Source organism: Bison bison, unplaced genomic scaffold (genome assembly GCF_000754665.1).
Source record: "Bison bison bison isolate TAMUID 2011002044 unplaced genomic scaffold, Bison_UMD1.0 scf7180017864475, whole genome shotgun sequence".
Taxonomy (NCBI): Eukaryota; Metazoa; Chordata; class Mammalia; order Artiodactyla; family Bovidae; genus Bison; species Bison bison.
In genome coordinates, this window is record NW_011495036.1 from 3,570,533 (window position 1) to 3,581,123 (window position 10,591).

The 10,591-nt window shown below is 57.8% G+C and overlaps 2 protein-coding genes across 2 annotated transcripts in view; both read left to right on the forward strand.

The window, feature by feature from the left end:
• MLPH (melanophilin) overlaps window positions 1-1,698 on the forward strand; it is a 47,434-nt gene extending 45,736 nt beyond the window's left edge. The window contains exon 15 of the mRNA XM_010862049.1: window positions 174-1,698. Within this exon, the coding sequence (XP_010860351.1) occupies window positions 174-200 (27 nt within the window). The 3' untranslated portion in view covers window positions 201-1,698. The remainder of the gene's footprint in view (window positions 1-173) is intronic.
• An 8,093-nt stretch (window positions 1,699-9,791) lies between these two features.
• On the forward strand, window positions 9,792-10,579 carry PRLH (prolactin releasing hormone). The gene is made up of 2 exons (XM_010862050.1): window positions 9,792-9,891; window positions 10,383-10,579. The coding sequence occupies exons 1-2, from the start codon at window positions 9,792-9,794 to the stop codon at window positions 10,577-10,579; spliced, it is 297 nt and encodes a 98-aa protein (XP_010860352.1).
• The last annotated feature ends 12 nt before the right edge of the window (window positions 10,580-10,591 follow it).

The window sequence follows — 10,591 nt, forward strand, 5'->3', positions numbered from 1 at the left end:
GTGCACACACTCATATAGCTAAGCGCGTCTTTACTCGTGTGCACACCTGTGTGTCTCCATGATCCTCTGTCCTCGCCTGTGAGTTTCTGTGCCTGTGTGTGCCTACGTGTACAGCTGTGTATCTCACACCCACTTGTGCATATGGTGTGTCCATGTGTGTTTGTGCTTCACAGAAACCCGTGATGACCCACCAGCCCTAAGAGGAGAGGTTCGCCTGAACGGGACACCCACCCTCTTCCCCTCCGCCTCGGTCACCGCGTCCCCGCTCCTGCCCCACACTTTCCGCTGCACACAGCCCAGTGGAGGAAGAAGAGACCCCGGCCCGTGCTGGAAACCCGCCCACGAGCTGACAGCCGTCCTCAGATCGTCAGCTCTTCACCCAAGTTCACAGACCGCCTCCAGGGCCCCCTGGTCCGAGGCTGCTCTGATTCGTAAGAGGCATCTAGGCTGTACGTCTTTCCTCCAGGGCGCTGTGGTTTAAGCTTTCTGAAGAGCACAAAAATCTTCCTCAGTGTGATTTTTTACCCCCTCCCTGCTGGCTTCCTAATGCTGCTTTCATGACCGGCATGGACAGGAGAGGACGCAGTGACCGCCCCGGCTGTCTGTGTACTCCTGAGTGTGTCTGCCTGAGCGTTGCCGGATGTGTGAGTGCTCCTGGACGTCGGGACAAGTGACTGGACTCTTGTCTCTCTGAACGAGAAGGGGGACAGGCTGTCAGATCTCCTTACAGTGACTGGACTCTTGTCTCTCTGAACAAGAAGGGGGGCAGGCTGTCAGGTCTCCTTACACACACACCCCGTCTTCAAGTACACCCGTGCTTTGCAAGCTGGGAGACACGACCCTGTGGTTGAGGACAGAGCGTGCAGGGGGAGCAGGTGGTGTCTACTACAGCCCAGGTGTCAGGCACTCTGGACGGGCGGGCAGAAGGCTGGGCTCCAGCCTGGCACTGCCGCTCACTGTGGTGGGATCCACTGGGGCAAAGGACCAGCTGGTGACGCCCACCGGCCACCTGCCGTTTGTCCGTAGACGAGCTCCGAGTCCTCCTCCACCTCGGACAATCTGGAAGTCAGAGTGAGGTCCAGCTTTAAGGGGAGCCCCCTGGGACCCTCTGCAGCTGCCTTGGGCACAGTAACCGCATCCCCCCTCCCAGGCGTGGCTGGGGGCCTCACGGGGACCTGGTTGACCATCAGAGCAGCCCATTTTGCAGAGTGGAGCCCCGAGGGTGAAGCAGCCTCCCTCTGGGCTGGAAGCCACCTCGTGACCCTCTAATGCTTTCCGAGGTGACTTCAGGTCAGCTTTCACTTCCCTCTCGCAAATGCTTGGTGCTTGTGTTCAGTGGCAACTGAAAGGAGATGGTGAATCTGTGATGCCCAAGAGCCTTGCCCGCTAAGATTTTCTTCCAACCTGACTGTCTCACCACGGCTTATGGATTCTGCACCACGAGCTTTGATCCCATCCCCACTGACCCCACAGGGTCTCAGTCCCCGCAGGGGCCATGTTGCCCACAAGCTGGCCCATGGCTGCTCCAGGGGGACTTTCAGAATTGGCTTCCGCGTTGATCCAGATGACTTGGGCTTTGGCAGCGTGCTGGGGTTTGTGGAAACGATGGAGGCAATCCTCCTTCTCCGAATGAAAGCTGCTTCAAATAGGCAGCTCCTCAATTCAGTGCTGGAAATGATTAAAGACGCCTGTACGTGGAAGAGGGTCGGTCCTTTGTGATGTGCAGTCCTCCTTATTCACAAAGTAAACGGGAGGTCGCTGTGAGTTCCTAGCCTTGGGGGGAGGCGGTCCTGGCTGGCCTGGAGCCCTCCCTGGAGGTGAGGGTAACAGGCCCACCGAGGACCAGAGTGGCCACTTCGCTCCACGGCTAACTTAAGTGCAGAGAGCTTCCAGCCTGGAAACACACTGGTCCTTCTTTCCAAAGCCCCCTCGCAGGGGTCTCCGATTAGGTCCAGAGCTGTTCTCACTCATTCACTCAATCACCTGACGGTGACACAGCCCAGGAATCTGTGTTCATCCGTGGCCGTGGCCGGGTCATCAGGGATGTGAGTTCTCCCGGTCCTGTGCTGGCTCCCCGGCCCCTCCTGCCTCCTCTCCTTCCCTGGTAGGACCATGGCTTTAGGTGCCCGTGGCTGGTCTGCCGCCCAGACGCCCCGAGGTCCCCTGCGCAGACCAGCCACCCCTTCCTCCAGCATCTCAACGTCAGCCCGTCCTGCTGACCTCGGATCTCATCCCCCACACCCTGCTGCGCCCACTCAGGTCAGCTCCGTCCTCCCTGGGGCTCCGGCCAAGGCTCTGCCCTCTCTTCACCCTCACGTTGTGTCGGGAAAGCTGGCCTCTGCCTTCTGCATGCACCTCCGCCCTCCCGCTCCGTCAGCAGCTGTGTCACTGACTCGGGATTTTTCTTTCAGATTTATTTTTGATGTGGACCACTTTTAAAGTGTTTATTGGATTTGTTACACTACTGCTTCTGTTCTATGTTTTGGTTTTTTTTGGCCACGAGACGTGGGATGTTAGTTCCCTGACCAGGGATCAAACCTGCTCCCCCTGCATTGGAAAGTGAAGCCTTAACCCCTGGGCCTCCAGGGACATCCCTGGGATATATTTTTATGCCAAAGACGTGCACGCCGCTGTTTCCAGGATGCCAGGCCTGGTCTCACGAGCCCCCTGGCCTCTGCCCGCAGTGCCTTCCTGTGCTTATTTTATACCAGCTTGTGCTGCATGGATGCTGTGCTTCTGTTTCCAGGGCGACCTGTGGTCCAGTGTGTGATTGTCCTCTCGAGAGCATCCTTGTGTCTTGTGGACCCAGGTTTCCCGGGACCACTGGCTGCTGCCTGCCACACTTGGGGCATCAGAAAGGTCACCAGAACCCCACTGCCGGCCCCCTGCACCTTGCCTTTCCAGCCCCGGGGAGACTTGAGAGGAGGCAGCCCCCTGGCCTGGGCCCCACGGTCCTGTCGGTTTGGAGGGATGACATCCAAGGCAGATCAGCCCTTCCCTTTTCTCCAGAGCCCCTCTTCTCCTGTTCCCCCCTGAGGCTGCCCACCCCAGCAGCCTGCGTCGGGTCAGCAGATCTGGCCACGTCCCTGTGTTTCCTTGTGTCTGTGGTTGCTTCTGTGCTACAAAATCAGAGCTGAGTGCGTACGGGAAATCTGTGCTGACCCCTGGTCCGGGCCCATGGCATTGACCTGGGCAGCAGGGGCTGGCAAGCATCGTCCCAGGCAGTGCCAAGCAGGGAGGAAGGACCAGACCATGCTTACCTCCTGCATCTTCACCCCAGCCTCCCCGCACCCCGGCTTCTGCCACCACCGCCCAAACCTTCCCTCCCAGGTGCCTGTCTGCCCCCCTGAGGCTCTTCTCAAAGTCTGGCCTTGTTTGCTCTCTTGTTTTATAATTACAGCAAGTTTTGTTTGGTTAAGAAGCCAGAAGCGAGGAATAAGTGATGAGTTAGTCACTCAGTTGGTCTGACTCTTTGCAACCCCACGGACTGTAGCCCACCAGGCTCCTCTGTCCTTGGAATTCTCCAGGCAAGAATACTGGAGTGGGTTGTGCCATTTCCTTCTCCAGAGGACCCTCCGAACCCTTTGGCAGGCAGATTCTTTACCATCTGAGCCACCAGGAAACCCCAAAGGAGCCAGAATGAGGAGAGGGGGAAGGAGCCAGTATCTCCCATTCACTCACCATCTCAGCAAAAAAACGAATATGTTGTGTCTTGGAAAACACACCACACACAGCCTGACCTCCATGGGCCCCCAGCTGCTTGAACAGATTGCTACAAACTGGGCAGCTTAGAACGACAGAAGCGTATTCTCTGGCAGAGGCCGGAAGTCCAGAAGCGAGGTGCGTGCAGGGCCGTGCTCCCTGCAGAGGCTCCAGGAGAGGCTGTCCGCGGCCTCTGCCCGGCTCTGGCGACTCCCGCTGTCCTCGGCCGGCGGCCTCCTCCCTCCAGTCTGCGACTCCACTGCCACCCAGGCTCCATCCCTGTGTCTCCTGTCTGTCTGTCCCAAACCTCCCTCTGCCCGCCTCTCACAAGGACCCTCATCGCTAGATTTAGGGCCCATCTGCATTCTCCAGGACAGTCCCCTCATCTCAAGATCTTTACCCCAATCGCACAAGCAAAGACCCTGTTCTGGAAAAGGTCACGTGTGGACTTCCCTGGCAGCCTAGTGGCTAAGACTCCATGCTTCCAATACAGGGAGCGTGGGTTCGATCTCTGGTCGGGGAACTAAGATCCCACGTGCCACGTGAACACCCCCTGCCAAAAAAAAAAAAGCCACATCTTGCAGGCACTCCCTAGAGCTCAGGGGTCCTGGCAAGAGCAGCAGAGCATCTCACCTGCGTTTGCCCCACCAGCTGCCATGACATCTTCAGCTCCCCAAGGGCCCCTCAGTCACTCTGGGTCCTCTGATGACTGCCCCCAGAGACCACAGGGTGGGGGGCATCATTCCGCTCTGTCAGCTGGGCCGAGCTCTCTGCTCTGCGATGAGGGGGCAGGGCTGGTAAAGAGCTCCTTCCCCGAGTAAAGAGAGCAACAGGAAAGTGAAGTCAAGTCTACAGCGGGAATGGGAAAGGGCTTTATCTGAGCCAAGCTGAGGGCTACAGCCCGAGACATGGCCTCTCAGATCACTCAGAATCCGCTCCAGAGAAGCGGCTTTCAGCAGTTTCATGTCTCAACAGAACAAAAAAACATTAAACAAGTCAGGGATACGTCCCTTCAAGGTTTCAAAAGCAGAACAGATCAGCCCGTGCACAGGGGGTCAGCAGGCCTTGGCACCTGGGAGGGGAGTCTTATCAAAGGAGGACCAGCCTTGGGGTCCCAGGACGGGAGGCATCTCATCTTTATTTTGAACATGGACATTCTTCGTTGGGCGGCTTCCCAGGTGACTCAGTGGTAAAGAACACCCCCAGCCCCCAATAATGCAGGAGGCACAGAGTCACGGGTTCAGTCCCTGAGCCGGGAAGATCCCCTGGAGGAGGAAATGGCAATCCACCCCAGTATTCTTGTCTGGGAAATCCCACACACAGAGGAGCCGGGCGGGCCACAGTCCCTGGGGTCGCACAGTGGGACACGGCTGAGCATGCGCAACAGTGGCGTTCTTTCCTGGTGGGCAGTGAGCCTTTTCCTGTTTGAGTTTAAGCAGCTGCACAAAGTATGTTTGATGGGCCACAAACAGGCTGTTCTAGTTGGTATCAAATTCAGGGTAACTCACATACAAGTGGGGCTTCCCTGATGGCCCAGTTGGTAAAGAACCCACCTGAAATGCAGGAGATCCCAGTTTGGGGTTCCACCCCTGGGTCGGGAAGATCTCCTGGACACAGGAACAGCTACCCACTCCAGTATTCTGGCCTGGAGAATTCCATACAGTCCACAGGGTCGGAAAGAGTCAGACACGACTGAGCGACTTTTCCTTTCCCCTACAAGCCAGCATGACTTCCCCAGGCCTCAGTATGTGGACATTTCTTTCATCAACACCAACCCTGCACTGGTGAAGATGCTTGGCTGAAAGGGGAGGGTTTGCTATCCCACACACTCATACACACATACACACTCCCACACACACACAAGCACATGCTCCCCCAACGGTCTGCCCAGGAAGCTGCCTCCAGCTGCCCTGGTCTCACGGAGTCTGCTCCCCCGAGGGCCTGGTGCTGGGCAGCCCTGCAGGGAGAGGAGGAGAGGACCCTCCAGACGGGGGCTGGCCTCAGTGCTGCTTCCAGCAGCACTCCTCAGCAGAGCCACTCTGACCCCCGCTCACCCGGTGCTCCCCAGGGATCCGGACGGACTCCATCCCAGGGGCCTCAGCTTGCAGCCGGGGTGTGGGCTGGGCCCCTCCTCTGCCCCTCACGCTCCGTGGACACCCCCCTCACCAGCACCCCTCCCCCCGACCTCCACTCCAGACCCCCAGGGAGCCCACCTGCCCCCCGCAAAACCTTCTTCACCGGGAATGGGCAGCCGTGGGAGGAAAGAGAAGCACACGTGACCCTCTGAGGGCTGGGAGCTGCTCTGGAACTTTCCTCAAAGTCTGATGGAGGCTGGGGAAGGACCGCAGGGCCCCTGCACATGTCTGGGGGGAACAGCCAGGAGGGGTCCCCCAGGATGGGCTCCTTGGGTTGATGTTCAGGGGGGTGTAAATGACCTTTGCTATGTTGCTGTTCAGGCTCTCAGTCGTGTCCGACTCTTTGCAACCCCATGGACTGCAGCACGCCAGGCCTCCCTGTCCATCACCAACTCCCAGAGTTTACGCAGACTCATGTCTGTTGAGTTGGTGATGCCGTCCAACCATCTCATCCTTTGTCATCCCCTTCTCCTCCTGCCTTCAATCTTTCCCAGCATCAGGGTCTTTTCCAATGGGTCAGCTCTTCGCATCAGGAGGTCAGAGGATTGGAGCTTCAGCATCAGTCCTTCCAATGAACATTCAGGGCTGATTTCCTTTAGGACGGACTGGCTGGCCTCCTATCATTATTCAGAATATGAGGCCCAAGTGAAATGGGGAACAGGGTGTAGTTATTGAAAATGGCCTGAGTGTACAGATTTTTTCACAACTTGAGGATATGATGGTTAAATGGAAATAATGAGATTCAAAAATGCATGAATCTGATGAACCTACCCAGAATATAGGTGAAAAGCCTATGAACAGGAAGTGCATCATACGGGATCAATGGTTGACTTCTCTGATACATGGGTGTTCTTTGATTCCTATTTTTCTGTATGTGCTAAATTCTATCCAAGTGTATGTAAATTGCTTTTATAATAAAAATAAGCCTCTTCATTATTTATTTCATAATAGAAATACAGGTATTTGTTTTATAATCAGAGCTTCCCAGGTGGTGCTAGTGGTAAAGAACCCTGCTGCCAATGCAGGAGACATAGGAGACACAGGTTCGATCCCTGGGTTGGGAAGATCCCCCAGAGAAGGGCACAGCAACTGCCTACAGTGTTCTTGCCTAGAGAATCTCATGGGCAGAGAAGCCTGGCGGGCTATGGTCCATAGGATCGCAAAGAGTCAGACACCACTGAAGCAGCTTAGCATATGTTATTTATTTTATAATAGAAATGTACTCATTCATTTTATAATCATAACGTGTGTGTGTGTTCATTGCTCAGTCGTGTCTGATTCTTTGCAACCCCATGGACTGTAATGCACCAGGCTCCTCTGTCCATGGGATTTTCCAGGCAAGAATACTGGAGTGGATTGCCATTCCCTTCACCAGATAATCATAATAAACTTCTTTCAGCTGTAATTATGATGACTCTGGAAAGGGCTGGAATAAACATAATTTTTCAGTGGTAGAAACAGGACGAAAGTGGTTTGTATGTAATAAATGCAGCTGTGAAAAGGCAAGTGGGTGATGGACTGGTCAGGGAAGGGTTAGGAGGGTGTCGTTCAGCTGTGATGGCCTCTTCGGGTGACTCTGCACGGGAAGCGGGACTTAAAGGAGGAGGGAGGTGGCTGGAGGGTCACCTCTGTGTCAGCCGTCTTGTGGCTCGGAGCACCCAGGCTAGTGGTGCCTGGCTCTGCAGTCTTCCCAAAGCGTGCAGAAGGAAAGCTAATGTGTTTTAAAACCACTCAGCCCAAATGAAATTATATAACCCAGGAAAGGACACATCACATCGGTGATGAGAGTTAAAAAAAAAAAAAAATTAGAAGAAAAGAAAAAAGAAATGACTCTTCCGATGTGGCCCAGTGAGGGAGGCAGGCGGAGAGGGAGGGAGGGGGGTGGGTCAGCTGCTTCCTCCCGGGCGCATAAAAGGGGCGAGCACGCCCCACCTGGGTCCCCGCTCCTGTCCACCACACTCGCCAGCCTCTGGGAACCTCGGTGAGTAACTCACAGGGCGCTGGAGAGGGCGGGGGTCCCTGACGCTCCAGCCTCCTCCCCTGCCACCCTTCCCTCCCTATCCAGGCAGAGCTCTGTCCTAGCAGCCAGGACCAGCTCTGGTGGGGACCCCACCCTGTTTGTGCATCCAGGGGCCACCCCTGCCTGTCCGGGCCCCCGTCCAGTCGGCTGTCGTGGTGGAAACGAAAGGCGGAGCCATCCAGGCAACTCCGCTGGGAACACAGACCAGGAGTCCCACCAGCCAGGAGACAGCGAGCCCCCGGCTCTCAGGAGGCCGGACCTTGAGGGTCAGGAAACAAGCTCCGCCAGGGCTCTCCTAAGGCGCCCTGTACCCAGCGGGGGTCCCAGCCAGGGGACAGCGAACAGCCCAGCCGGCCTGGGAGCACCTCTTTATCACTCTGCTTTCATGATGGCACCTCCATTTCCTCTAAGGTGGAGTCCCCCTGCCAACAGGTCTCTAGAAAAGGAAGGGGTGGACATTTCAAATCTCTCAGTTGGAGAGCATGTTCCTTGGGGCTAGGGCTTCCCTGGTGGCTCAGACGGTAAAGAATCTACCTACATTGCAGGAAACACAGGTTCGATCCCTGGGTAGGGAAGATCCCCCAGAGGAGGAAATGGCTACCTACCCTAACCTAACCCTAAGAATACACTCCAGTATTCTTGCCTGGAGAATCCCAGGGACAAAGGAGCCTGGTGGGATACAGTCCACAGCTTTGTAGAGTCGGACACGACTGAGGGACTAACGCTTTCATTTTCCACTGGGCTCAGGGACAGGCTGGAAAGCCAAGGTCAGCAGAGGGGTCTTCCCTGAAACAGACAAGCTCTCTGGCGTCTTCTGCTGGTTCCTTGAGTGCTGGGGGAGGGGGAGCAGGGGAAGGAGCCAGCCCTAAGAGATGAGGGCACCTGCGGAAGGAGTTGCCAGGTTTGCAAGGTGGACGCTGTTTCGGGCTCAGCCCAGCAGGGTGAGAGGCAGATTTTTGGGTGCCTCTGTCACCCACAGCTCTCCCCCACCTGTACACGGCTGTCTTGCTGCATGAGGGCAGGTCCCCACGGGCTGCCGGTTGATCTTGGAGACTCAGCGGCTTGGATCTGGGGTCACGGGGGCTGGTGAGCACTCCTGGCAGGGATGGTGAATGACGACCCTTCTACAGTGCCCGGCTGTCAGTGGGCAGGGGGCAGGATGGAACTGGGCTGAGGGAGGGAAAGAGCCCTGCAGCGGGGTCCCCCACCCTGAGCGAGGTCCAGGCTCAGCACCCCCCAGGCCCCCACCCCCAGCTGATGGCTGAGGTTAGGCCACCCCCTCCACCTCGGCAGCCACCTGACTCCTCCTGGCAGGTCCCCACCAACCTGCTCGCCTCTGTCGTCCCCCACCACCACCCTGCCGAGGCCAAGTGTGCACACCCACAGTGGAGCAGAGGCCTCCCACACTCCTGGCTCCCTGACACAGATGGACAGACAGACAGACTGAAGCACATCCAAGACAGCCCAGCTCTCTGCAGCCACAGCTCATATTCCCCCAGGGTTCCTTCTGATGACAGACGGTCCTTGTAAACACGACTGAGCCCATGAGAGGCCAATACACACGTGGTCACCTCATCAAACGCTCACTGTACAGAGCAGAGACTGGGGTCCCCGGGGGAGCAAGGGACTGTGCACACAGCCAGGCACACCTGCTGTTCCAGGCTCACTGCCATCCCAGCAGAGAAGTGCACACTGGAGCCCGACTGGGTGTGCACACGCGTGTAACCCCACGCATACCTGCCGTACACCTGTGCACACCCATGTCCGTGTACATGCATGTGTGCACACACTCACGCACACCCACTCTGACACACACAGAGTGTGTGAGGCATTATCCGAGGCGCCCCGCTTTGCCCACACACGCCCTCATGTGCGCTCACCTTTGCCCCTAGGCTGCACCCTCCCAAGCGGGGCCTCTTCGAGAAGTGAGTGGAATGAAGGCGGTGGGGGCCTGGCTCCTCTGCCTGCTGCTGCTGGGCCTGGCCCTGCAGGGGGCTGCCAGCAGAGCCCACCAGCACTCCATGGAGATCCGCAGTGAGTGTCCAGCCCCGCCCCCACCCCCAGGGGTCACAGGGGGGGCCTGGCCACTTCCTGGGCTGGGACATCCTTGCTAAGCATCCCGGGGTTGGGGTTTGGCCTCCTGTTCCCCAGACCCTTCCCCCAGGTGGCCCGGACAGGTTCTCCCAAGGGTCCCGGCCCAGCACACGGGGGAGGGTCACTCCTCACCACACGGGTGGCCTGGGGCTGAGTGCACGTCACCCATGAGAACGGGGCTGTGGGGACAGGAAAGGAAGGGGAGTGTGTCCTGGTGTGAGTCTGAAATCCTACTTCCCAAAGCCACCCCAGCACCAGAAATGGGCGCTCCGGGTGAACCTCCTGTGCGGAGGGTGGGTGGGACCTCCTGTGGGTGGTCCTGGCATGGCCTGGGCGACAGGCAGCCATGAGCTGAGCACACACCCGGCCCGGCCACCAGGGCTGTACGCACCAGGACACAGGCCTCCACGCGCTCTTCTCGCTCTTTCCAGCCCCCGACATCAACCCTGCCTGGTACGCGGGCCGTGGGATCCGGCCCGTGGGCCGCTTCGGCCGGCGAAGAGCTGCCCCGGGGGACAGACCCAGGCCTGGCCCCCGGCGCGTGCCGGCCTGCTTCCGCCTGGAAGGCGGCGCTGAGCCCTCCCGAGCCCTCCCGGGGCGGCTGATGGCCCAGCTGGTCCAGGAATAACAGCGGGAGCCT